This window comes from Hippocampus zosterae, chromosome 2, assembly GCF_025434085.1.
Source record: "Hippocampus zosterae strain Florida chromosome 2, ASM2543408v3, whole genome shotgun sequence".
Taxonomy (NCBI): Eukaryota; Metazoa; Chordata; class Actinopteri; order Syngnathiformes; family Syngnathidae; genus Hippocampus; species Hippocampus zosterae.
In genome coordinates this window covers 39910199-39937016 of record NC_067452.1, presented here as the reverse complement: position 1 = coordinate 39937016, position 26818 = coordinate 39910199, and the positions used below count along the sequence as shown (strand labels likewise).

The 26818-nt window shown below is 49.3% G+C and overlaps 4 protein-coding genes and 1 long non-coding RNA gene across 5 annotated transcripts; 2 read left to right on the top strand and 3 right to left on the bottom strand.

The window, feature by feature from the left end:
- The first annotated feature begins 85 nt into the window (after positions 1-85).
- Positions 86-7301, top strand: LOC127595876 (protein NDRG3-like). Its single transcript, XM_052057806.1, has 16 exons — positions 86-302; positions 1767-1853; positions 1938-1970; positions 2056-2164; positions 2242-2362; positions 2467-2529; positions 3346-3406; positions 3502-3588; positions 3710-3766; positions 3872-3975; positions 4219-4284; positions 4364-4415; positions 4487-4534; positions 5994-6029; positions 6138-6189; positions 6788-7301. Exons 2-16 carry the CDS (start codon positions 1797-1799, stop codon positions 6919-6921), a joined length of 1080 nt encoding a protein of 359 aa, XP_051913766.1. The 5' UTR covers positions 86-302; positions 1767-1796; the 3' UTR covers positions 6922-7301.
- A 288-nt stretch (positions 7302-7589) lies between these two features.
- On the bottom strand, positions 7590-10855 carry rfc2 (replication factor C (activator 1) 2). The gene is made up of 6 exons (XM_052057808.1): positions 10556-10855; positions 10037-10142; positions 9860-9961; positions 8807-9065; positions 8340-8600; positions 7590-8236 (listed from the first exon to the last, which is right to left on the bottom strand). The coding sequence occupies exons 1-6, from the start codon at positions 10785-10787 to the stop codon at positions 8126-8128; spliced, it is 1071 nt and encodes a 356-aa protein (XP_051913768.1). The 5' UTR covers positions 10788-10855; the 3' UTR covers positions 7590-8125.
- A 747-nt stretch (positions 10856-11602) lies between these two features.
- Positions 11603-23792, top strand: usp11 (ubiquitin specific peptidase 11). Its single transcript, XM_052057782.1, has 21 exons — positions 11603-12067; positions 13777-13883; positions 14269-14399; positions 14506-14623; positions 15347-15492; positions 15622-15683; positions 16986-17085; positions 17168-17341; positions 17433-17591; positions 17976-18200; positions 18314-18397; positions 18516-18610; positions 18695-18877; positions 18962-19059; positions 19144-19638; positions 19742-19812; positions 20090-20202; positions 20278-20427; positions 22084-22199; positions 22279-22367; positions 22525-23792. Exons 1-21 carry the CDS (start codon positions 11955-11957, stop codon positions 22696-22698), a joined length of 3003 nt encoding a protein of 1000 aa, XP_051913742.1. The 5' UTR covers positions 11603-11954; the 3' UTR covers positions 22699-23792.
- Positions 16326-16979, bottom strand: LOC127595884 (uncharacterized). Its single transcript, XR_007961345.1, has 2 exons — positions 16819-16979; positions 16326-16522 (listed from the first exon to the last, which is right to left on the bottom strand). It is a non-coding gene; the product is annotated as an uncharacterized LOC127595884 (long non-coding RNA).
- On the bottom strand, positions 23547-26757 carry zgc:86609 (ER membrane protein complex subunit 3-like). Its single transcript, XM_052057809.1, has 9 exons — positions 26593-26757; positions 25696-25879; positions 25517-25574; positions 25163-25256; positions 24950-25054; positions 24793-24874; positions 24557-24636; positions 24396-24478; positions 23547-24324 (listed from the first exon to the last, which is right to left on the bottom strand). Exons 2-9 carry the CDS (start codon positions 25848-25850, stop codon positions 24220-24222), a joined length of 762 nt encoding a protein of 253 aa, XP_051913769.1. The 5' UTR covers positions 25851-25879; positions 26593-26757; the 3' UTR covers positions 23547-24219.
- Positions 26758-26818: the final 61 nt, after the last annotated feature.

Below are 26818 nucleotides of genomic sequence, written 5' to 3'. Positions count from 1 at the left end.
TTGACAACAGTACTATACGAACATTGTGATATTTGACGCCCACCCATGCACGTGTGGTCAATAAGGTGGAAAATATTTGTCATCGGTTCTTATTTTAGTCGTTGGAGGGGAAAAGACGAGCTGTTGTTGACGTTCGCCGAGCCCCGCCCCCGCCATTTCCTGACTGCCAGCCGCTTGCTCGCATCCTTCGTCCACTCGGCTCTCGTCGTCGGGGGCTGAGGTGATTCCGCAACAAGCGAACTCTCGTTTTTATTTCCCCCGTCGACCTTCGTCGCTCGTGAAATTCGACTCCGAGCCTTACGGTGAGTGAAAATCCAAGAAGAGAATATCTTCGCGGAGTTGTCACGGATAATTAGCTCCAAGCTAACTAGCCGCGAGCCGCGCGTGAGCGTGACAGAAGGGGGAACGAATTGAAACGGTTCCCATGGTGACGGTTGCTAAGCAGCGGCTCTCTGACCCGAGCTCACGTTCGCATCAGACTTTAGCTCATTTGCTGTCGTTTATTCCGACTAAACGCGTACCAATACACACGTGATCGCGTTCCTCGGAAATTGACTTAGTTGCTCTTGAAAGCTGATGGGTCGCTCGTAGAGACGTCAGTCATCAGAGCTCGACCTAATTCAGCCACCGCAACGGAATTGCGATCGATTAGGGCTGGGCGAATAACAGCTCCAAAACCCCGATTTATCCACCTTTCATCGATTGAAAAATAAAACTAAATGACAATGATTTCAGTCAAACCACGTTTGCTCTTTGTGTTGTCCCCGCTTTTTGGATTGACTTAATTTTTTTCCGAACACCAACAATTTATCGGTGTTCGGTTCGTGCGTGAAACAAAATCGTGTCCGGAGCTGAACGACGAGGCCTTTCCAAATGCACGCACACAAATCGTGCGGGCAACTCACGAGAAATAACGAATCGATACATTTCGTTGAAGCCGCATTACCCAACGCTTGACACGTAGTGACTCGGTTGTCGTATATGTAAATTGAGGGGTTCCTTAGGAATGGGCCAAAAAGGAGAGATGGACTTAGTGTCAACGTAGCTTTTATTTTCCAACGTCTGCTCCGGAACTCGCGAACGAACACGCCTCTTTCCGGAAACGAAAACACTTCCTGCTTCTCTTCAGCTAATCAGATGCAAGCAACATTCGAACGTTTCAACAATTATTCAACAGAATATAATTTAGGTAACTATAACAGAAAGGAATATAATGCTCCAATATAAAAGGAAAATAATTAATAATTTAACGTAAAATTAAAAAATATATCACTTAAAAACGTGAACTTCCTTTTTTTTATTTTCCAGCGTCTGCTCCGCAACTGGCGAACGAACACGCCTCTTTCCGGAAACGAAAACACTTCCTGCTTCTCTTCAGCCAATCAGATGCAAGCCACATTCGAACGTTTTAACAATTATTCAACAGAATATACTTTAGTTAACTATAACAGAAAGGAATATAACGCTCAAATATAAAAGGGAAATAGTTAATAATTCAACATAAAATTAAAAAATATATCGCTTAAAAACGTGAACGTCCTTATTTTTTTTTCTCTGACGACATATTATCAGATTATGGACAGCCTGGGCCTCGATTAAAAGGTGTTTCCACCTCTTGACTGGTCCTCAAAAGAGGGAACACATCACTACTACTCTGTGTTAAAGCGCTCTAGAAATACAGTCGAGGAATGTGTGTGTACGTGCACACACACACACACACACACAGAGGGACAATGGTGAACATGCAAAATGTGTTTCGTTCTCAGGCGAGCAAGAAGGGGCGAGGGGGTCCCACGATGGAGGAACTTCACGACGTGCAGCTGACAGAGATCAAACCGCTCCTGACGACGCAGGTCAGGGAACAGAACACAAAGCTTTGCTTGGACTTCCACTTTCAGTGCTTTCGATGAACGCAACGTTTTTGTGTCTCTCCCTAGAATGGCAGAAACCTGCAGGACTTCAACTGTCAGGTGACGCCACGTACCCCCCTCCTGGCTTCTCATGAAGTCCACAGTCTCAGACTTGGGTCTTCAACAATTGTTATTTGTTGTCCAGGAGTACGACGTGGAAACGACTCACTGCGCACTGCACGTGACCGTGAGAGGCATCATCGCGAAGGGCAACCGCCCCACCATCCTCACCTACCACGACGTCGGACTCAACCGTGAGTACGCGAGGGGCGCCGCCGTGCGTGCGCGAGTCTCGTCCGACTCAATTGCTCGCTTGAAAATGTCTTTGTAGATAAGTCGTGCTTCAACAGCCTGTTTAACTACGAGGACATGCAGGAAGTGACTCGCCACTTCTCGGTGATGCACGTCGACGCTCCGGGACAACAGGAGAACGCCCCCGCCTTCCCCAATGGGTATTATTTGTCTCTCTGTACGCGCCGTGACGGACCGGTCGCCAGTCTGGGGGTAATTTTTTGGCAACTTTTGGTAACTTGTAAGTTTTTCTTTGTGCACTCAGGTACCAGTATCCATCGATGGACGAGCTGGCCGCCATGCTGCCGTCCGTCCTTACACAGCTTCAGTAAGTCCTTCCTTATAGCGGAGATGTGTTCAGGAGACCCCCAAAAAATCAAATATTTAACAAGGGGGCAAGGTCATTTTTCACACGGGCTCGCCTACTGGAGTTTTCCTTCTTTTTAATACATTTTCAGACGTCTCTGTTATTTTTCGACCCAAGATTTTGAGGTTTTTACGCCTCGGATTATGATCGAAAAATCGGTTCTCGAGCAAACTGAGCGCACTTGAACGCGCCACTTGACTCCTGTCGCATTCCTTACACGAGGGAGTGACGCTTCCATTGTGAGCAGACGTCTTCAATCAATATTTTTTTTAAAAAGAGCATGATTTTGGTTTTCGAACTGCCTTCTGCAACGGATTATGGTCAAAAACCGAGTTATGACTGTACAAATATCATATCACGACTAAAGTTTAATTTATATCTGAGACAGCACAGCATTACAAAAGCAGTTACTCATTGCTCAATTGTCATCCCTGTGCTGCCACTAGGTGGCATATTGGCATCAAACATTGTATGTGCTGTGATGCGTTTTCCAGACGAGACAATTTTCACGATTAGGTTTTAAGATGGTGGTAACAACAACAAAATTGTCGCTATCGTTACCGTATTGTATTGTTTTTTTGTTACTGTGTCCTTGGGTGTCTTGTGAAAAATGTATTATTATTATTATTCAATCCTCACTTACAAACTGCTTTATATGTTGACTTGGGTCATCTTTGTCTGATTTTGACAATTATTTTTTTAAGGGGACAAATAAATTTTTATGGCACTCTATTTCATGTCCCATGTGTGTGTGTGTGTGTGTGTGTGTGTGCTCAGGGTAACCAGCGTGATCGGCATTGGGGTCGGCGCCGGAGCGTACATCCTCAGCAAACTGGCTGTGAGTGAACCCCCCACCCCCCTCTCAGGCAAATACGCACTGTGGCCAAAAGTATTGGGACACGCGCTTGACTCCGCCCATTGTCGCCGTTCTAGTTGAATGAACCCAGTCTGGTGGAGGGCTTAGTTCTGATCAATATTGATCCCTGCGCCAAGGGCTGGATGGACTGGGCTGTATCCAAGGTCTGACAATCACACTGAAACACACACACACACACACACACACACACACACACACACATGCTGCGGCTGATATGGCTGAAAGCTCCATATCAAGAAATTGGTCTCTTGTCTTGTATTGCAGGTGAGCGGCTGGACCAGCAACCTGGTAGACCTCGTCATGGCGCACCACTTCAGCGCGGTGAGAGCACACACACACACACACACACACACTGCCAAGCCAAGGCTTGTCATGCTTATTTAAAATTTTTTGTGCATGTGTGTGTGTGTGTGCGCGCGCGTGCAGGACGAGTTAGCAGAGAACAAAGAGCTCATCCAGACTTACCGGCTTCACATTTCTCAGGACATTCCGCTGGACAACTTGGCAATGTTTTACTGCAGCTACGACAGGTGATTTGTCATGTCTTCATTTTTTTTTTCATTCACTAAAGGAGGGCCGCTTGGATTGCGGCACGTTTGAAGAGCGATTCACATCGCCGTCTCGCAGCGCGACGATCTGGATCTCATTTTCCCATTTTGGTCGGATGTCTCGAGATGTTTTAATCCCAAATTTCTCTGCGGAAAAGAAATCCTGTTTTCTTTGAACTCTTGCAACATTGCCTGCCCGCCTGTATCACATGTGTGTGTGTGTAGCCGGAGCGAGTTGCAGATGGAGCGTCCCGTGCCTGGTTTGAATGACGACACAGTCGACACCCTCAGGTAGCAGCCATTTGTGTTTTTGTTGTTGTGTGTTGTTGCGGCGGTTCTATTCTTAGCGCCGCTTGTGCGTCCGTGTCAGGTGTCCCGCCCTGCTGGTCGTTGGAGACGCTTCACCCGCCGTCGACGCTGTGGTCAGTTTCTCGGCCGCCGCCGCGATGGCTCCTCCCCTCGATGTTTTGACATGTCGCTTTTCCCCATCCAGGTGGAGTGTAATTCCAGACTGGACCCAACCAAGAGCACCCTGCTCAAGGTATCTCACTCCATTCACTCCACAGTTGGCAAAGAGTCGTTCTCTTTGTTGTTGTGGTCGTTATGTTTCCCACACACACACACACACACACAACTGTGATTTAGTTTTCTCGAAAACAATCAAAACCGCTCTGAAGATTTTTTTTTTCCAAAGCAGTCCTGCCCGGTAGTCCAGTGGTTAGCACGTCGGCTTCACAGTGCAGAGGTACCGGGTTCGATTCCAGCTCCGGCCTCCCTGTGTGGAGTTTGCATGTTCTCCCCGGGCCTTCGTGGGTTTTCTCCGGGTGCTCCGGTTTCCTCCCACATTCCAAAAACATGCATGGCAGGCGAATTGAACACTCTAAATTGTCCCTAGGTGGTGAGTGTGAGTGCGAATGGTTGTTCGTTTATGTGTGCCCTGCGATTGGCTGGCAACCGATTCAGGGTGTCCCCCGCCTACTGCCCGAAGACAGCTGGGATAGGCTCCAGCACCCCCCGCGACCCTCGTGAGGATCAAGCGGCTCGGAAGATGAATGAATGAATGAATGAGTACTGCCATCATTTACATTTCAACAGGAAGATGTTGTCAGCCATCTTTTTCTGCGCGCAGATATGACAGCGTCTTGGTTTCATTCAAAGGACATGCCTAAATGACAGTCAGGCCTCGGTTTTCGACCAGAATCCGTTCCGGAAGGCTGTTGGAAAACCGATTTGTTGGGAAAACCGAAAGCACGCTCTTTAAAAAAAAAGAATCTGTATTGAACACGTCTGCTCGCAATGGAACGCTACACGAGGAAGCGTCACTTCCTCGTGTAAGGAAGTCAAGTGGCGCATTCAAGTGCGCCCAGTTTGGTTGAGAACCGATTTTCGGTCGTCATTCGAGGCATAAAAAAATTGAAATTTCTGGTCGAAAAGCGATTTGGCTCCAGTAAGCGAGCCCGTGTGAAAAATGACCTTGCCCCACTTGTTAAATGTATGATTTTTTGGGGGCTGCAGAACACATCCCCGCTATAAGGAAGGCCTTGAACCGACTTTGACTGTATTCCATTTGTCCCAAGTTCAAAATTTCCCAAGGGGTCTGTGACAGCTTTTTTTTTGCCAAAATGTACAAAGGATTAAAAAAAAAACGTTGGAGCACCATCTACACACTCTGCTGTATTTGTCTGGTTGAAATGAGCATTTTTTTTGGAGGGGGCAGCTGTGCCTCATCCAAGTCAGACTTTGCACCTCCTCATCACGACTATGAGTGGAACGTCAATTATGACTTTTCCCGGCGGTGACGTCTTCTCAAACAGATAAACCGATTTAAAAAAAAAAACTAAAAATTGTAGCTAGTAAAGTCCAAACATAATTTGTATTTTCCTTTGCGGAATCAGCACTTCATCACTAAGCTGCTCATTTCGACTTTCAAATTTGTTTTGGAGCAGATCCGTGCATGTCACGTGTTCTCTATGTCATGTAATTCTCAGTCTTTCCTCTAGATGGCAGACTGTGGAGGACTTCCGCAAGTGGTGCAGGTCAGCCCATCGTTTGTTTCATCATCGTTTTGACGCCTCGATTTGTGTTTTTGGCGGAACATTTAGCGAATGTGCTTCCCCCCCACCCCCCCCCCCTTCCATCCTCAGCCTGGAAAACTGTCAGAGGCCTTCAAGTATTTTGTGCAGGGGATGGGCTACAGTGAGTAAATCCATCCGGGTTTGTCTGTTCTTTCTTGTGTGTGCTTGTCGTGATCTGGACTTCAGGACTTTCTTATCCCGCTTGCCCTCCGCAAGCGTACTGAAACGGGGAACTCCGGGACAGTACAGGGTGATGGATGGGGCATATTACAAACATTGAAACTATCCTCAAAATGGGGGTAGTTCGAGCGTGGGTTTTGTTTTTCTCCCCACACTCCCTCCCTTGTGGTTTCTTTCTGACTTCCGGGTTGAGTGAACGCTGGCGCGTTTTGGCTGCCGCAGCTCAACCCGTATTGTTTTTTTTTTTAAATTGTAAAGTGTCCTTGGGTGTCTTGAAAGGCGCTTATAAAATAATATGTATTATTATTTTAATAATTATTATGATTATTGATAGACATCAGTCAGAGTTGAGGTACACCGATCCAAAAGCTGGACACTTATTGTCTTGATGGCGAATGATTGTCCAGGTTGCGCTTGGGGAGGACCGTCAATGAAATGACTTGAGCGTGAAGGGGAAAAAGGGGGCGTTTGATTCCGACATCAAGATGTCTTCTTCTTGATGCCAACCGGTTTGTCCCCCCCCCCCTCCCCCCTTGTAGTGCCCACAGCCGGCATGACCCGCTTGGTTCGCTCCAGGACTCACTCGGCCTCCAGCGTGGGCACCGGCGACGGCGTCCGGACTCGCGCTTCCACCGGCACACCGCCAGAGGGCGCCGCGCCCACCAGCCCCTAACGCCACCGGCGTACCTCCGGCCAGGAAGGAACTCCGTGTGCCGTTACGCCGTCGTCGTTGACGTCTCTCTCTCTCCGATTAGCCCAGCGAGTTCTCGGAATGAAGCGGAGGCAAAGGCAATCTTGACTTTCTTCCTCCCTCCCTCCGGCCCCGCCTGCGTTCACTGTGGCGATGCTGAAGATGGCGTTCACGTGAGGTGGTGGGGGCCATTTTTTGTTGTCGTCGTTTTGTTTTCATTCAGTGGCGGCTTGTTTTCGCGTAGCTTCAGTTTGGGGCCGATTTATTTATTAGATATGATTTTTTTAGTTCAGCGTTGTGAATACCCATGTGGAATTGCTTGTTTTTAATCATTCTTCTTTGGGGAGGCCTCAACATGCCCCCCCCCCCAAAAAAAATCACAATTTTTGCCGGGACCGGATACGTCCTGGTGAAGGCCACTGCTTTTCACACTTGATTGACTCTCAAGACAGGTGTATATTTTCTATTGCGGGGAAAAAAAATGGAGGGCCCCAATATGAGTTTAAGCGGTTGGATGCTGTGTCCGTGGTTAATCCTTTGCCCAAAACTTTTATGTCAGCTCACTTTTATGATCAAATGATTTTTGCTGTTCAGTTGCGTGAAGTGATGCTAGCCTAGCTAAAAATGGACATGACATTTTTCTCCCCCCCCCCCTGCTTTTGATATGTTTCGGCCTTATTTGCCTGCTGCTTGTGGACTTTTTGGTATGAAAACGGTCCAGTGCGGCGCCGTCTCGCATCTCAGCCGTTGACGTGAAAAAGGATTTTGGCAGACGAGGCTCACAAGTTCGTGTGTGTGAGTGACGGTGGACAAACTGGTGATGTGTGGATTGGTTTATATTGTTTTCCCAACCTTTTATTGAGTCTATCTAAATATTTTACCGGGAAAAAAAAGAAAGTCATTGCACGCCGCCAAACTAAAGGGGCTCCGCAAAGATTTTCTTTACCTGTCTTTGTGGTTGGTTACAAAATTTAGATTTGTACTTTGGTATTTGAACGAAATAAATAGTAAAAGTGGACGTGAGCAGAAACTCAAGTTGCTTGTGCCTCAACAACACAAAGTTAACCAAACGCTGATTTATTGGCATAGAAGGTGCGTTTTATTGCTAAAAGTCTGCAAAATCATGTACATTGAGTTCAGGTCAAACGAGCGATTCCAGATAGGCCGGCCGATGTGCTCGGCGCGGCTAGCTGGCGGTAGGGGGCGCCGTCTTACTGCAAAGACGAGCCACCAGTCCTGCCAACTGCAGTAGCGAGTTGACGCCCTCGATGATGCGCATGTGCGTGTAGCCAATCTCCTGCACGGACAAAAAATAAAACGCCCCAGCGCACAAATTCAGCACTTGTTTTTGTTTTCGATAAGAGATTGTTCCGGATCAAGCGTCCGCGGCGGCGTCTCACCTTGATGAACTCCAGTTTGAGGTACTCTGCCATCTGGTAGGTCTTGCATACTCGGAAGATGTTGCCGATGATGTCTTCCGGCGAATAGCCCAGCGCCCACAGCTGCTCCACCACCTTGTAGGCCTCATCCACGTTCCCGTCCACGCAGTGTCCCAGCATGCCTTTCACGAGCAGGGGGTGCGGCTCGTCGCACACCTTGAACACGTTCTCGCTGTTGATGTAGCCGAAGCCCGAGTTGGTGGACTGCAGGTTGTTCAGCGCCTTGGCCACGCACAAACGGGGCATCAGAACAAGAGGGGTCAAACGGGGGCCCCATTTGCTTTGGATTTTGTTTTGAATGCGAGCGCCAGATATGTTTAAGAGCAACATCATTCACGTCCAAAAAGGAAACTGGGGAGGCGCCAGATGAGTCCTACGGTCCTGCCTCTGCCAAAGTTGGAGCAAAAGGAGCACGCGGGAGTCCTCACCTGTCGCATGTCCCCCTGCGCGGTAAAGATGATGGCCTCCAGGCCGTCGTCGGACACAGACAGCCGCTCCCTCGCCACCACGTCCTGCAGCCGCGCCAGGATTTGGCCATCGCTCAGTTTGGAGTAGCGCAGAACGGCGCAGCGCGACTGGATGGCTTCGATAATCTTGTCGGAGGCGTTGCAGGCCAGGGCGAAACGGGTCGTCTTGGAGTAGATCTCCATGATGCGCCTCAGTGCCTGCTGCGCGCCGTCCGTCATACTGGAGGGACAGCGGGAGGGAGAAGCTGAAAGTTGGGAGTGGACCAATGACATCGACGCTTTTGACACGGTGGCAACTGGTGGCGGCTGCCACCCCCTCCTCAAGTTTCACCTGCCACCCCAATGAGTCTCGCAATACAGTGAAACTCCTCTACAACGAAATCTACATGGGCGAAAAAACCTCTTAGTGTGAAAAAAATCTTTATGCATGAACACCATTCCCACTTTCCTGCCCCCCATACAACGAACCCCCCCCCCCCCCCCCCCGTTGCGTTACACCAAATCTTTTTCTCTGCTCTTGCCTCGCTACCAGATTCACTACGACGAAGTCTAATCCAACAGCGACCTCTACTACTTCGTTCGGAAACGGCAACAGCAACCGCCGCCACACTGGTTTACACATGCGCAGTAGTCCAGGAAGTATTTGTTAGTGTTAGTTTCCAGACGCAGCAAGCACATTGCATTGCTAAAATGGCGACAAAACGGACCTTTGCAGACCGAGGACTTAAGAAAAGCATTCATGCTTGGAAGACAGATTAAAAGTCATAAAAATGAAGGATGGAGGAAGCAGAGTAAAAGACATTATGCAAGAAATTGATGTAAGTGAAAGCTGATCGTAAATTTTGCAATTTCTTTTTTTTTTCTTTCTACACTGGCTTTATTTACACATCTGAGATAAAATTTGCTACAGTGAAAAGCCCCCTGTTGTGAAAAAATTCTTGCAGCAAACATGATTTCGTTGTAGAGGAGTTTCACTGTATTTGGCCAATGTCAGCCTCCATTCCATCATTTCACCTGTCAGCTTCATCCAGGATGATGATCTTGTGTCGTCCTTTGGGTAGCGTCACCTTTTGCTGGGCAAACATTTTGATTTTGTTCCTCACCACGTCGATGCCCCTGCGCGCACCAAAGGTCAAAATGAATAAATAAATAATGGGGGGGAGGAACAAAAAACAGCCACAATGATCTCACCTGTCATTAGAGGCATTCAGTTCCAGCACGGCGTCCTTCATGGAGGCGCCAAGCAGCGCTCGAGCCAAACACAGGATACTGGTGGTTTTTCCAGTTCCAGGCGGACCTGAATCATAGACATCGGAGCGGTAAGCCTTTGACGTTTTTTTGGTCCGAGTAACTCAGGGTATCCGACTTAAAATAACCACGTCACCATTTTCAGGTGTCTTGTGAATAACTTGACTGAAAACACATCAAAAGAGCAAGAATCATATGGATTACTCCTTTAACATCTTCTATTTGCCTGACACTTCCCACGTTCAAACTGCTGCGGTCAAGAAAATCACAAGCAATAAAAAAAAGTGAAATACTCAAATGACAGAAAGGTTTGTTGACAAACTGTGCGATGGGAGACGTTCAACTTTTGCCAACAGGAAGTAGATGTGATTAAAAAAAGGTGCGATCGGTTGTAGTGTTGGATGAGAAAGTGCGCATTCGCGATTCTTCAACCACGTCGCGCTTTCAGGGCTCCATATGTACCTGCAATGATGATGTTCGGGACGTTTCCCTCCCGGGCGAACACCGCCAGGCGGCTGACCGTGTCCTCGTTGCCCACGATCTCGTTCAGCTTCAACGGCCTGTATTTCTCTACCCAGGGCAGGTCGTAGGAGCCGGAGCTCGGGCTGCTCCCCTCCCCGGCCTCCGTGTCCGGCGTGGGTGCACCTTCCACGGTTCTCTCCTCGCTCGGCGGTACCGCCATCTCCACGTCCATGATAGCCAAGCTCAACAACAACAACTTGGTTCCCGCTCCGGAAACTCTAAGTAAGATCCATTCCCATTGGCTGAGCTCTCATCCGCGAGGTACGTTTACAAGTCTCGCGATATTAGGATCAAAACATTTCCTGTCTCCAACCGGCCACCGTAGATGCTTCATTTATGCTTTGTGTACATTTTTCTACGTGTATTGTCTTACATATTATTATTAGGCGTATTAAACACGAAAAGGACAAGACGAAATGTAAACGAATAGTTTTTTATGATGAGAAAAACGTTTCAAATGAAAATAGTCTGAGTGCATAAAAATAAATCAAAATAATAAATATAAAATGTATGTGCTGTCAAAGCACGATCGGCCACCAATCGTGATCGGCCAAAATCTGTGGGGAAAAAAAGTATGTTTGGTGTGAAAAAATGGTATCACTGCATCCCTAACCCTATGATCGTTGGAGTATGTTATTTTAATTGTGAACACAACAGCATGTCACAAACAAGAATGTGGGAAGAAATTTCAGTTCTGCAAACCCCAACCTCAACTGCAAAGTGCTGACGGTCTTAAATTGCTAATCTTTCTACTTTCTTGTTCCCCTTTCATTATTTCCCTTTTCCTCTAAGGGTATCTGGCGTTCCCGGCTCTGTTTAGCAGCCGCAACAGTTTTCAGTCGTCAATCCCAAAACAACGTTGCGATAGTCAAGTGTACTGAAGGTGTGCCGCCGCCAATCTCGCGATACGCGAGTCAAAACGTAAGACGTCACCGAGCTCGTCGGCGTGACGCAGCCAAACAAGACTTTAATACACGACACCCAGTTGACGTGAACGTGTCAAACGTGCCGCCGACACTAAAGATATCTCAACACTTGAATGATCATCAAGGTTCGCACATCACACGACATACGCACAATGCATTCCCGTTTGTGTCTTGCGAATGTGTAGCTCACGTAAACTATTTAGAGGAAAGTAAAACGACTGATTTGAGAGTTTGGAAAGGTCGTAGCGACGAGCCAGGAAGTCGTCATCCTCCCCCCCGCAAACCACTTCCTTCTTCCGCAAACAAGTCCGCGCGGCCCGCCCCCCTTCGGTCGATGGCTTGAGCAAGGCGAAGCTTCCAAGTGTCCACCTTTGCTTTCATTTCTCGTCATTGATGTCTCACTGACCGTTGTCATGGCGGCCAACAGCCGCTGCCCCGCGGCCGAGGATCCTCCGGGCCTGGAGACGCAGCGGCGGGAGGTCGAGTGTCTACTCCGGGACTGCGAGCTACGCGCCGGGGACAGTTGGTAAGACTCGTCCGCGCAGACTAACCAGTCGCCGCCGTGAACGCCCAGTTACGGCAGCCCTTTATCGCCGCCGATGCGGGTGTCAAGGGACTTCTGGTAATTTGATTAGCGTTATTATTTTTCGACCATTGAAATCTCCGGCTGAGCGGTCTTCGCGTCTGACTGACCGTTCGCGCACGTTGCTAATGTTAGCATGTGTGCAGTCTCCCCCACCCTCTCGACACCTTCCTGGTCAGGTCGACCTTTGAAATAAATGTGTTCTCTTGTGCTGTAGCATCTCCGTGTCACGTTTTATTATGCGGAGGAGTCAAAGTTTTAGGATGACTTCAAATCATTAGCATGAAATACTTCAAATGTGGTTCAGCCACTACCTGAGCGCCTGTAATGGGCAGCATTTTTCATAGCCCCGTTTTGTTCAGTGGAGAGATCGGTGCTGTTGAACGGTCTGCGGCTGGATGGATGTAAGTCTTGAGGAGCCGACGATGAGGAGAAAGGAGCGTTAGCGCGGAGCGCCGACCGATGCGGATTTGGAATTGGGAGTCGCGGCTTGGAGTTTGAAGCGGATTACGTGGGACAGCAGAAGTGAACTAATCTCTTTTCGTCAATGGATGCTACAGCTTTGTGTTTGCTTTCAAAACTTGGCTTGTAGCAGACGTGTGCACATTTTCAGCATGATGTCACGTTCACGTTTTGCGGGCTCTGTAGCAGGTATTGAAATCACATTTCTCTAATTATCGCAGATTTTTTTTTCCTGTATCTCGAAATTTTGTGGTGATACATTTTTCCACACGGGCTAATGTTACTGCAGACTTGCGAAGCGATAAGCGCAAGCAAGGAGGAAAGACAGGATTGTTGAGCGTCGTCGGCCAGGTGGGGCTTGCACCGTCGCAAATCAGTGTATTCAGATTCTGAAAACTTTATTCATCCCCGTTATGAGACAAGAAATAGAAGTGATGAACAATAAAAATAGTTTTGTCGAAGGCATTGGAAAAGCTTTCCTCCTTTTGACAGGATTTGCTCCTTTTGCACTTTGTTTACATCTCATGGTAGAAGTCGGAGGGTGGCATGCTGTGTGACTGGTTTGACAATGCAGAGGTACAGGGTTCGATTCAAGCTCCGGCTTTCTTGTGTGGAATTTGCATGTTCTCCCCGCGTCTGCGTGGCTTTTCTCCTGGTACTACGCACCGAGACTCAAATGCTAACAATTGCTAATAATAATATGGCTATTTTTTTTCATCTAGCCTATTTGTTTTTTTTTTCCCTCAGATTTTTTTTTCTCAGATCAGAATTTAATTTCTCCAAGCTACTTGTTCAATCTACACATTGTATCAGTTGTGAAAAGATGTTTGAATGTCATAAGTGCTGTCAAGAGATTAAAAAAATGTGAGATTAATTAATTATGATCTGTAATTAATTTATCTAATTAATCAATATTTTAATCTCATCTCAAAATTGCTGAGCAAACCCCTATTTTCATTTTCAATTCAATTTCAAATTAAATAGGACTGTAATTAATTATTCGCAATTAACGCGATAAATTGACACCTAAATGTCATTGTCCTTGTCTTGTGTTGTGATGCGTTATCCCCCCCCCAAAAAAAGCAAATTTTTGTCACTTATACACCCCCCAGCTAATTTTGCTTAAATTAGATTAAATCAATTCATCGGTCGTGCCGCGAGTATGACGTCACTTTCACTTTGTGTGTCAGGTTCATGGTGGAACATCGCTGGTACGAACAGTGGAAGGAATTTGTGGAAAGCGGAGACCAGAACTCGACGTGTCCCGGTCAAATCGACAACGGCGAGCTGTTTGAGGGTGAGTGAGCACACTTTCTCCTCCACTTCTGTTTCATCCGTTTACTTTTTTTCTCCTAGTATCATGACTCCATTTACTACGCGATAATTATTGCGCCACTTTTCCGATTTTATTCTGGGAAAATAATGACTAACAATGGGTTGATGTAATGTAAACACATTTATCGTCATGAAGAATTACTTCTGATAACATTCACAATGTGATTTTTATAAAAACTGCCACTTTGTTCTGAAATATGTATTTTCGGAACAAAGTCTCCTGATTCCAAAGCGGCGTTACGTGTTCATTTTTCCTCATCTTGCGACGCAACGTCCCAAGATTGATTTCCTCGTGATTTGGCGATTGCATCCCGCGTCGGCGTATTAAGCGGCTTTCCTCACCTCAGATGTGGACTCGTACCACCTGAAAGAGCGTCTGGTGGAGAACGAGGACTTTGTCCTAGTGCCCGCCGAGGCCTGGCACAAGCTCCTGTCCTGGTATGGGATCGTGGACCAACAGCCGCCGCTGGAACGAAAGGTGACTTTAGGAATCTCCGCTCGCCCCCCTCCCCCCCCCCCCCCCCCCACACTGAAATTTCCGGAGCGATGCGAGTCATGCCCTCGCGTTGTCGTGTGCGCTTCAGGTGGTGGACCTGCCCAGCACGCTCAAGGTGGAAGTTTACCCAGTGGAGCTCTTCCTCTGTCTCCACGGCAACATGGAGAACGTCACCACGGCGCACTTTAGCCGCACCGACAGCATACGTGAGTTTTGCTTGGAAAATTGTTTGGAAAACGCAGCGATGGGTTGGCGGAGGAGTTTTATCAGGAAAATAAAATGCTGACGGTTGAGGTGGTTTCTGTAATTGCGCCACCTGGCAAATCAAATCGGACATTTTTTTTTGTGCGTTCTTGATCATTAGATGAGCACGTGGATAGCAAACGTTTGAAAGATGAAATGTACAAAATTGTTTTTTTTTGTTTTGTCATTGATCGCTCATTCCAAACCATGCATTTGACCTGATAAAAAAAAATCTCAGCAAAAGTGTTCATTTCTCTCCGAAAGACAACATGACGTGATATTTTACGGCACTAAATAAAACAAATGAAAGTGCAATCATGTTCATTTCAAACAAGCGAGTGCGAAACAATTCTTTTTGGATTTGATTCAATATTTGCCAAACGAATTCAAATGAAATTATTTATTCGCTACAAAAGAAGAGGCTCAACTATTTTTATCATCTATGACATCATTGTTTCATTCTAGTCCAAGCAAATATAAATTATACAATTCAATCCATTTTTAATTTTTTTTGTTGCATTTTCACATATTTTTATAATTTGTCTTTATTTCCTTTTTGAAAACCTTGCGAGTAAATTGCACCCCATGAGCTGACCATTTTGCCCGTTTGCTTTGGCGCGAGACGTCGGGACTGTTACAAGCCTTTGCATTTTCACTTGCGTGCGTTTGTGTATTTGCGCGCGCAGAGTCGATCCAGTCGGCCATGTGTCGGGCCTTCTCGCTGCCCTCGACGTGCGAGTGTCGCCTCTGGATGAAAAGTTCAGACAACAACTGTGAACGTCTCCGCAACGTCCACGTGAGCGTGCTGGACGCCTGCCTGAGCTCCGGCATGGTGAGCTTGCACGCGCGCCACTTTTCCGACTTGCTGAATCTTAAAACGGCACGGCTACCATTTCTTCTCATGAAATCGCAATGGAAGCGCATTTCAACTTGAATCTCTCGCTTGATTCTCACGTTTCAGACTGTGATTATGGAGACGAGGAATGCTGACGGCACTTGGCCGAGCACCAGACCTTTAATTCTGTAAGCGACTTTGTTTCACTTGTATTTGTTTGTTTGCTTGTTTTGACACCTTTTCGTGGTAGAGGGAAACTCCCCTACAACGAAATTGTGTTTGTAGCAAGCAATTTTTCACAACAGGGGGCTTTTCACCACACACACACAAAACGTGTGTACGCTTTTTATTCCAATACGCAGTGCATAAAAATGAGCATAGACCTATTTGACATTTTCATATAGTCAGTGTAGAAGGAATGAAAAATGGGTAAGAAATTGCAAAATTTACGATCATTTACTTTCACAATTTCTTGCATAATGTCTTTTACTTTGCTCCCTCCATCTTTCATTTTTCTGACTTTTATCCTGTCTTCAAACGTGAATGCTTTTCTTTTCTTCACTCCTAGTCTGCGTCTGAAACGAACACTAACAAATGCTTCCTGAACTACTGCGCATGTGTAAACCAGCGTGGTGGTTGCTGTTGCCGTTTCCGAACAAAGCAGTAGAGGTCGCTGTTGGATGAGACTTTTAAGGCGTGTTTTCGTTGTTTGCGAGGAGAGTACGGAGAAAAAGATTTCGTATAACGGAACGGGGGGGATTTTTCTTCTTAGGGGGAGCAGAAAAGTGGGAATGGCGTTCATGCAGGAACTTTTTTTTCACATAAGGGGGTATTTTCGCCCATGTACGTTTCATTGTAGAGGAGTTTCACTGTGGCATGGCGGTGATAAACGAGCATCTTAGAAGGGAAGCGGACGGTTTTCTGTTACCCGATTGAGTTTTTGCCGTCGCTACAGTGGTGTTGGCAAGCGGCCATGAGCACACACTGGCGACCGTGCGCGCTAAGCGTTTGTAGCGTCGAGGGAGGCCTTGCTGTTTGCGAGGCAAGAGCGGAGAAAAAGATTTCGTATAACGGAACGGGGGTGATTTTTCATCTTAGGGGGAGCAGAAAAGTGGGAAGGCGTTCATGCAGGAACCTTTTTTTTCACATAAGGGGGTATTTTCGCCCATGTAGGTTTCATTGTAGAGGAGTTTCACAGTGGCATGGCGGTGATAAACGAGCATCTTAGAAGGGAAGCGGACGGTTTTCTGTTACCCGATTGAGTTTTTGCCGTCGCTACAGTGGTGTTGGCAAGCGGCCATGAGCATATACTAGCGACCGTACGCGCTAAGCGTTTGTAGCGTCGAGGGAGGCGTTGCTCAGGGGTACTCGATCGCATAAAATTGTGGCCGACGCCCGATTTCATTCCGGACGTGGAGACGGCTAGCTCGCGAGCTGGTCAATGGCCGCATTCAGAACGTCCCCACAAAGGCCGCCCGCTTGTTTTCCAGGAGGAACTCTCCGGAGGAGCAAGACTCGTATCGAGGTCAGCCCGGCGTCTGCGGCCTCACCAACCTCGGCAACACCTGCTTCATGAACTCCGCTCTGCAGGTGTCTGGCGCGGACACGGGTCACGACACGCTCAACGCGCCTGCTAACCCGCTTTTTGCACCCCCCCCCACCCCCTGTGCAGTGCCTGAGCAACACCCCCCCGTTGACCGAGTACTTCCTGCAGAGCTCCTACCTGGAGGAGCTCAACTTCTCCAACCCGCTGGGCATGAAGGGCGAGATCGCCGAGGCCTACGCCGACGTCATCAAGCAGATGTGGTCGGGCCACCACTACTCGGTGGTGCCGCGCGTCTTCAAGGTGCCGTCGCGCCGCGCTAGCGGACCGCCGGCGGCGCCACGCCCGACCCCTGACGCCTCTTGTGTGTGTGTGTATGTGTGTGTGCGCGCAGACGAAGGTGGGCCACTTTGCTTCTCAGTTTCTGGGCTACCAGCAGCACGACAGTCAGGAGCTGCTCTCCTTCCTGCTGGACGGGCTGCATGAGGACCTGAACCGAGTCAAGAATAAAGAATACATCGAGCTGCGGGATGCCGAAGGACGCCCGGACCAGGTCACTTCTCCTTCTTTCAGCTCTCACCAAGGTTTCACAAATGAAATCCCTTTTGCTTCTCGGGGGGGGAAAAGGCACCAAGATGTGATGGGAGTCAATTGTGGTTTGCCAATGAGAAAAAACAGGCTCCAGAAATTAAGAGAGGAAATCTTTTTTGGGGGGTCATTGTGTTATTGATTTAGAAAATATGTTTGGGGGGGGGGGTAAAAAAGTCTGCGATGTTTGGCTTTGAGACATCCACCGAGCAAAGGTGTTTGATTATGAAGGCATCACATTTGTAATTGGATTGAGGTCTCCGTTAAATCAAACTTATTTTTCTGTCCTTTTTTTGGGGGGGTGGGCGCTGCCGGGGGGTGCATCATCGGCGTGTGGCGGCTCAAGCAGGAAGTGGCCGAGGAGGCGTGGCGGAACCACAGACGGCGCAACGACTCTGTGATCGTCGACACCTTCCACGGCCTCTTCAAGTCCACGCTGATTTGCCCCCAGTGCCGCAAGGTGTCCGTCACCTTTGACCCCTTCTGCTACCTCAGCATTCCGCTCCCCGTCAGCAAGGAGCGCGTCATGGAGGTCTTCTTCATCTCGCTCGACCCGTACGCCAAACCCATGCAGGTTTGTCTCCATTGATGACGGCTTTTTATTTGATTTTTTAAGTCGTCGATTAATCGATTAGTCGTCGATTAATCGATCGGAATCGGTGAGATAATGTGTGTGTGTGTGTGCAGCATCGCGTGGTGGTCGCCAAGGCGGGAAAAGTGTCGGACCTCTGCTCGGCTTTGTCCCAGTCAACCGGTGTTCCAGAAACTCAGGTGAGGCCAAAGCGTCGTAAGAATAGATTTTTTTTTTCCCGTCAGCGGAAAACATTTGAACGCAACGTGAATCGGAGACGACGGCTCAAAACTACGTGCTTGCGTGCGTGCGTTCCAGATGGTGGTCGCTGACGTGTTCAAACATCGCTTCTACAAAATCTACACGCCAGACGAATCGCTGAACTGCATCCTGGACCGGGACGACATCTTTGTGTAGGGCGAGCTGGGCGTCCGCGTGTCCGGTCGGGCCTTTTGGTTGTCGTCACGCCGACGAGCGCTTGTGCCTTTGCGGGCTAGGTACCAGTGCGACGTGCAGAGCGAGCAGCAGACACTTGTGGCGCTCTACCTTCGGGAGCGCTCCCACTACCGAGACTACGGCTCAGTCAGCACGGCGCTCTTCGGCCACCCGCTGCTGCTCAGCGTGCCGCGCGGCAGCTGCACGCAGGAGGCGCTCTACCCCATTTTCCTGGAGCGACTGGCGTGCGTAGCGCTCGCCGCGTCCCGGCCACCCGCGGCGAGCGGCCCCCCCCCCCGCTTGCTAAAACGCTTGCCCTGTGCGTGCAGGCGCTACGTGCGGGTGCCCAAAGCCTCCGAGGAGCTGGAGGAAGATGACGACCAAGACGAGCTCTATAAAAGCCAGACCACCAACGGCGTCAGCGACGGTAACAAAGCCCCCCCCCCCCCCCCACCCAACCCCGTCGGCTTCGCTGACGTCCTTTCTCGTCCGTTTCCGGTCGTCCGCGCAGACGACGAGCAAGAGGATGCGGAACGAGCGGGATGCTCGCAGTCGGGGGCGCGCTCCCCCGACGGGTCGGCAAACGGCCGCCAGCGCGACCCCGCCGTTCCCTCGGAGGGCCACGCTCGGGCCCCGCCCCCTCCGGAGGAGGGCGACGTCCACAACGCGTGCGCCGGTGTCGCCAAGCCCCCCTGCAGCGGCGACGCCGGCCCCAACGACGGCCACATCCACGCCCGCGGCGAAGAGAGCCGGACCGAAGTGGGCGAGGAGGAGAATGAGGAGGAGGAGGAAGAGGAGGAGGCGGGACCGGCACCGCTACGTGACGCCGCCGCCCACGACGACGACGATGACGACAAGCGGGAGGAGGCGTGTTCGCCCAGCGCGCCGGCCAACCAGTCAGCGGCCAAGACGAGGGCGTGTCGCAGGAAGAAGCGTCTGTTTGACATCCAGGCGGTCAACTGCAACGGCCTGGAGCGCGAAATGGGCCCCGACATGACCCTCAGCTGTGAGTGCGCGCGAGCACACGCGCGAATGACTCGCAAAGATATTGATATTGTTTGATACGATATGTGGCTCGCGTGGCCGTTTGTTTGTGTGTGTGCGAGCAGCGCAGCCGTACGTGGCGCTGGACTGGGATGCCGAAACCAAGAAAAGATTCTACAATGAAAATGAGGCAGAGGTCAGTGTGGAAATTCAGTCTTGTGGCAAAACAAACAAAAATCAATTTGTTTAAAAAAAAAAAAGTTTTTAACTCATTCACTCCCAAAGACGTTCTTAAACGTCTTTTCAGACTCGGTCCAGAATTGGCTGAAAATGGCAAATATGTCATCGAAAGAAAAAAATCTGCCAGCGACTATTTTCATGATGGCACTTGACATTGGAATCAATAAAAGTAAAAAAATAGCTGACCGATCGAGCTAAAGCCCCGCCCGCTCTTTGCTGTGGTCGCGCCGCAGAAGTACATGAAACACGGCAGCATGGACGTTCCCCTGCAGCAGAGCACCGTGCAGCTGCAGGAGTGCATCCAGCTCTTCACCACCGTGGAAACGCTGGAGGAGGAGAACCCATGGTAGGCAAACCCCCCCACCCCCATCCCTCCCCCGTACCCGCGCGCACCGACCGCCGCCAACCTGTGCCTTCGCAGGTACTGTCCCGTGTGTAAGAAGCACCAGCTGGCCACCAAGAAACTGGATTTGTGGTCTCTGCCGGAGGTCCTCATCATCCACCTCAAGAGGTTCTCTTACACCAAGTTCACCAGAGAGAAGCTGGACACCATTGTGGACTTTCCCCTCAGGTACGCGCGCTCTGATATTCGGAGCTCAATGTTTTCCTTGCATCGGCCGATCCAAATGGAAAAATGTCTCCCGAATGAAGGAATAATGTCAAAGAAGGTTCCTCGCAAAGAAGACGTGCGCCGGTAGCCGATAGGCTTCGCGTGCTAGGAGCTAATGCTAGGGAGCTAATGCTAGGGAGCTAATGCTAGGGAGCTAATGCTGGGAAGCTAATGCTAGGGAGCTAATGCTCGGAAGCTAATGCTAGGAGCTAATGCTAGGAAGCTAATGCTAGGAGCTAATGCTAGGGAGCTAATGCTAGCATTTGTTGGTGACAAAAACCGTCATTTCATCGTGGTGGACTGTCAAGGATGGCGCCACAGCGAGGAGCTAATGCTAGGAAGCTAATGCTAGCATTCGTTGGTGACAAAAACCGTCATTTCATCGTGGTGGACGGTCAAGGATGGCGCCACAGCAAGGAGCTAATGCTAGGAAGCTAATGCTAGGGAGCTAATGCTAGCATTTGTTGGTGACAAAAACCGTCATTTCATCGTGGTGGACTGTCAAGGATGACGCCACAGCAAGGAGCTAATGCTAGGAAGCTAATGCTAGGAGCTAATGCTAGCATTCGTTGGTGACAAAAACCGTCATTTCATCGTGGTGGACTGTCAAGGATGACGCCACAGCAAGGAGCTAATGCTCGGAAGCTAATGCTAGGAGCTAATGCTAGCATTCGTTGGTGACAAAAACCGTCATTTCATCGTGGTGGACTGTCAAGGATGGCGCCACAGCAAGGAGCTAATGCTAGGAAGCTAATGCTAGGAGCTAATGCTAGCATTCGTTGGTGACAAAAACCGTCATTTCATCGTGGTGGACTGTCAAGGATGACGCCACAGCAAGGAGCTAATGCTCGGAAGCTAATGCTAGGAGCTAATGCTAGCATTCGTTGGTGACAAAAACCGTCATTTCATCGTGGTGGACTGTCAAGGATGGCGCCACAGCAAGGAGCTAATGCTAGGAAGCTAATGCTAGGAGCTAATGCTAGCATTCGTTGGTGACAAAAACCGTCATTTCATCGTGGTGGACGGTCAAGGATGGCGCCGCAGCAAGGAGCTAATGCTAGGAAGCTAATGCTAGGAGCTAATGCTAGCATTCGTTGGTGACAAAAACCGTCATTTCATCATGGTGGACTGTCAAGGATGGCGCCACAGCAAGGAGCTAATGCTAGGAAGCTAATGCTAGGAGCTAATGCTAGCATTCGTTGGTGACAAAAACCGTCATTTCATCGTGGTGGACTGTCGAGGATGGCGCCACAGCAAAGACGCTCCTTTCACGCTGCGGCGCCGGATGCCCAATTCGAATCCGATCTCGTGTCGTCTCGTTCACGTGACAAAAACCAACGTGACTTCGCATGCGAACGCAACGCGGCCGTGATGTCATCCGCATGCGCTGACGGAAATAAACCTGCTCCCGCGTTCATTTTATCTGATAACGGCGATCAACCGGTTAGCCTCGGGGGCGCGGTGGCGCCGGGTTCGATTCCGGCTGCGGCCTACCTGCGTGGAGTTTGCTTGCGCGTTCTCCCAAAGTTCCTCAAACAAAGTGAAAGACGAGAAGACCGGCGCGAGGTCGAACGCCGACCACCAAATGAGGAAAGGCGCGTATTTGCGCGTTTGCAGGGATCTGGACTTCTCGGGTTGTCTCCTGAGGAAGACGACGTCCGACGGGGAGCCTCCGAGCCGCTACGACCTCATCGCCGTGTCCAACCACTACGGGGGACTCCGCGACGGACACTGTACGTACGACTTTTGACTTTCGGTGTGCCTCGGCCTGCCGCGTCCGAGCGCCTCAGCTGCTTTTGTGTGCGTGCGCAGACACCAGCTATGCACGCAACAAGGACAGCGCTCAGTGGTACTACTTTGACGACAGCAAAGTGACGTACGCCACAGAGGAGCAGATCATGGTGAGTCCACCTTCATGTTCCTGTTTGAATGCGTATTTTCTGGACTCGAGTCGGCTTTTGCCGTAGCCCGTTCATCCATTTCCAAGATGAGAGATGACGTCGTACGACGGTTTGAAGCGCAAACTTAAAGAAGGGTTTTTGTTTTTGCGTGCGGCAGACCAACGCGGCCTACGTGCTCTTCTACCATCGGCAAGACAAGATGAGGAAACCGCGCGTGGCCGCGCCCCCGACGAGCTCGCCCGCCGCCGCCGCCGCCTCGCAGACGGACGTCGCCGCCGTGACGCTGCCGTGCGCCTCCGCCCTCGCCGAGCTCACCATGGAGACGGACTGAGCAAGAAACGGACGGCTTTGGCGGCTCGACAATTATGAGTAGTGGCTTTCTTTCTTTCTTTTTTTTAAACATTGCAGTGACAACAGTTGCCCAGTTCGCAAGCTATGATTCAACGCCGACTGTCATTGGCCAAAAACAACCATGATCATGGAACCACTTTGAGGGGCCAAATTGATTGGCAGAGACGAAATTTATGAATTCACATACGCGATGGATTGGGTGACGATAACGCAACGCGGAATTCCGAGACACCGCGTACTCGTCGGATGAAGAAAAATCGACCAATTCGGACGCTCGCTTGACTGGACCGAGAGAAATCGACAAATTCAAAGATGGGCAAATGAAGCTTCATTTTGCATCGTGAAGCAGTTGTTGTATTTTTGACTCCTGTAGATGGCACTGTTGGTTGAAATAAAGATGAGCGCGAGGGAGGGCGTCTGCTTTCAGCCCAATGTTGGAACAGAGGGGGTGCCATCTGGAAGAGTCCCAAAAAAAATCCACCTTTGAAGCGTCATTTTCCCATCGCTGGATGGAAGTCTCTGAATTGAAAGAGACTCATCCAATCAGATCGTCTTGAGAGACCCATCTGGACAATGAAAATCTCATTCCAGTCGGACTGACGGACACTTTCTTCAGCCACTCAAGTTTCTGAATTCATGGCTTTCCCTCATCAAATTTGATTGGACAAAAACAAAAGGAAAAAAAATGACGTCGGCGATTGATTGGACAGGACGGAGGCATTGTATGAATTTGAACCAAATTTGCCGCTCGACCGCTTTGATTTTGTCAATCATGATTGGTCTCCTTTCATGTTTCCATTGCCACATTCGTACATGTTGACTTGAGGATTTTGTTCTTTTGTATATTTTGCTTGTACTATTTATTGGGTGACCCGGAGAGGCCACGGAGGCGCTTCTTTACCCCCCCCCCTACCCCCCCAAAAAAATGTTTTGATTGACAGCCGTGATGCTGTACAGTATTTTTCTAACAGAGCTTCTTTTTATGGAAACTGGTCAGGCTTTCTCTGGTCTTCCTGTTTTGTCAGAAATGCGAAGATTTTATAAGACTTTTGAAATAAAATGACACCCACGTCACCATCGCCACCTTGTCTTCTCCTTTCAACAAGCAGGGGGGGGGGTCAATGTGGTACAACTCAAAACCTTTATTTATAAATTAAGGATGAACAAAAAGCAAGTTGATCTGTGACATCAAAGAAGTCAAAGCGTTTTTTAACAACAAAATTTCATTTGTAGTATTCGAACGGAATCAAGTTAATTTCCTAAATATTTGCAAATTAGCAAATTGAAGTACTTTTCAAACTTATTTTTGTATTAGATTTTTTTTTTGTACAAAAATATTGAGTAATTCAAATGATTTTGTGAAAGCAGGTTGAAGGGTCAAAGGAACATTATGGCTGACAAAACGTCAGTGGGCCAAGTGAGCGAAGGAAGCCCCCCCCCCCCACCCCCCCGAGCGACGCTTTGCCCCAGCCCCGCTCCAGGACGGCAGACTTTTGAGGTCTTAGCTGAAGACGCCCGCCAGGTTGAGCTCTCGGGCCATCAGCTCCTCCTCCACGTTCTCCAGGGCCCACTTGTGCTCCACAATCTCCAGTGCCTCCCACTCGCTCTGCAAGCGGCACGTTGACAGATGAGTCAGACAGAAGAGACCCCCCACCCCCTCCAAAATATAAACATCACCTTAAAAGCCTTGTTGGGGTCCGGGGGCATGGCCATGGCGGCGCCGGTCATCTGGTCCTGCATGACCCGCGATTGATCGGCGGCTGGCAAGGAAGGAGAAGCGCTGAGATGCACTTTGCTTGTGTGTGAGGGGGGGGGGGGGGGGGGGCGACAACACTAACCGTTGTCGTGTCCCAGGATGAGGCTGTACATGCTCCTGAGGCCAAACACGTTCAGGAAGTACCAGGACGCGGAGCTCACCCTGCAACAGAAAGAATCCGGATTAGGCAGTCGGCCATTTTGCTCGTTGGCAGAAGGTCAAATCAAGGTCACGCGGAGATGGTGAGCGTTCATCCCTTCACCCCCCCACCCTCTCCAAATCACTTGTGTGAGGAGCGTGCGTTTGAACCATACGAACCAGGACGCATCCAGCGTGAGCAGGTCAATACCGCGCTGCAACATGGGCTTGAAGCGCAGCGTCAGCGGGAACGGAACCTTGGCTAGATGGAGGAAAAGGGTTGGCGCCGGGCGCTGCGTATGACATGGCGAAAAACGCACGCCGCGGCGGAGCTGACTTATGACAAATCCAGAGAAGGCCCAGTTGATCCAGCCGCCGATCATGATCATGGGCAGGACGTTGGTCAGGTTTCCTTTCATCATGTCTGTCAGCATGCTGGTGTCTGCAAGGCGCATAGTAACAAAGGCTGACGCGCTAATGCCAAACGAGCGCTAGCGGACCGGCGGCGCGCGGGTGTCCATTTCTGTGAGCGAGGCCATTTCAGACACACCTGTGATTGGGTTTTTGGGGACCACCTTCCTCTTGACATTCTTGAAGAAGCCCGTTTCCACATTGTTGAAGTAGTGCTTCCTCATTGTGAACGACTGCACACACACACGCACACACACAAACTGGGTTGGAGTCATCGGAACGGCATCCCATAGAGCCACCTGAGCGCTTATTCGAGCACCTTATTTGTGGCCAAAGTAGCACATGGACCATATCAAATCAAGGCTCAAATGGCCGTCCGTACAAAGTGACACTTTCATGTCACGGGACCGCCGTCGTCGTCGTTGTCACATATGTGCCGCACATGAGCCGCAACAGGTAAGAAACGAACACGGAAGGAACTGCGCCCGCTCACCTGTCTGGGAATATATTTGCCGTTCTCTCGGAGGATGCGGCTGCGCAGGAGCACCTGACTGAAGGGAAGCACACATCCCAAATCAGAATTCTTCACTTGAGGTCACGAAATAAAACAACTTAGGAGTCAAGGTCGCTTTTGTCATGCTATGGGAACATATCAACAGGATCTAATCCGACCTGTCGGAAAGCTGCTCCAGGTCCACCTTCTTGTCGCTTTGCAGCAGCTGAGTGACATAATGGCGGATGACGCCCACCATGAAGGTGATAAAGACAATGGGCAGAACGACCCACAAACGGATACTTGAGTCCAGCAGGAGCTCCGGGCCTGCCATCGCGCGCTTTACAGACTCCCGGGGACACTCTGAAACGCAAACAAACAAAAAAAAAACGACGTCACGTGACTGTTAACATCCTTCAAATTGACATTGAAAATAAAAACATGTCTGCAACAACAGGTTGTGGCACGAAAACAGGCGGTGAGGATGAATCAAGCTCAAAACGACGTTCGTTCAAGTAAGTGCCGAAATCGACTTCCGGTAGTCTATTGACACCCTTCAAATGCAACAAATTCAAGTAGATTTTCAAAATAGGTCTCCTAAAAAAAGGTCTAGCTTCACCCGGAGTACTATAGTATTTTCTCGTTTTCATTTGAATCATTTTGATGACGTTTCCCGAGCAAATGTGGGTCGACAGACAACAGAAGGCAGTTGCCCTACAAACTTTTGAGTCTTGGGCCGTTCTCAATCGGAACCCAATACGCCCGTTTAATCCCAAATCGTGTATTGCATTGACCGCGTGTTTACACTAGCCATTGTCGCATAAGCACCGTGCGATTACGAGTTTAGTCGTTCGTCCCAGCTCTTGCAAAAAAAAAAAGAAACAGAACGACGTTTCTGAACATGCTCGTTAGCATTAGCTCGGCGAGCTGAGCACTTTGCTCGTGTGGAGGTCGTTTGAAGTGCCATTCACACAACGTTCGCTTTTACTTTGCCTGCAGTTACATTTTGTTTTTTGTGTGTCAACATAAAATGCTACAAAACATTTTACTTGTCGGCCGCAGCGGACCGGACTTACCACATGAATGAAGTTCAAAATGTTAACACGAAGCGAAGAAGGAGGGGGAGTGAACGACGGAAGAATTTCCGGTTCATGAGAAAACTAAAATGGAGATATACATTATATGAATATGTAACGTACACACAAAAAAATTGACGGACGTCAGAGAACTATCGAACAACGAAATAGAGATTCAGGCTTTTGACTTTGAGCGCTACAAATTGTTTTTTCTATAAAAGAAAAA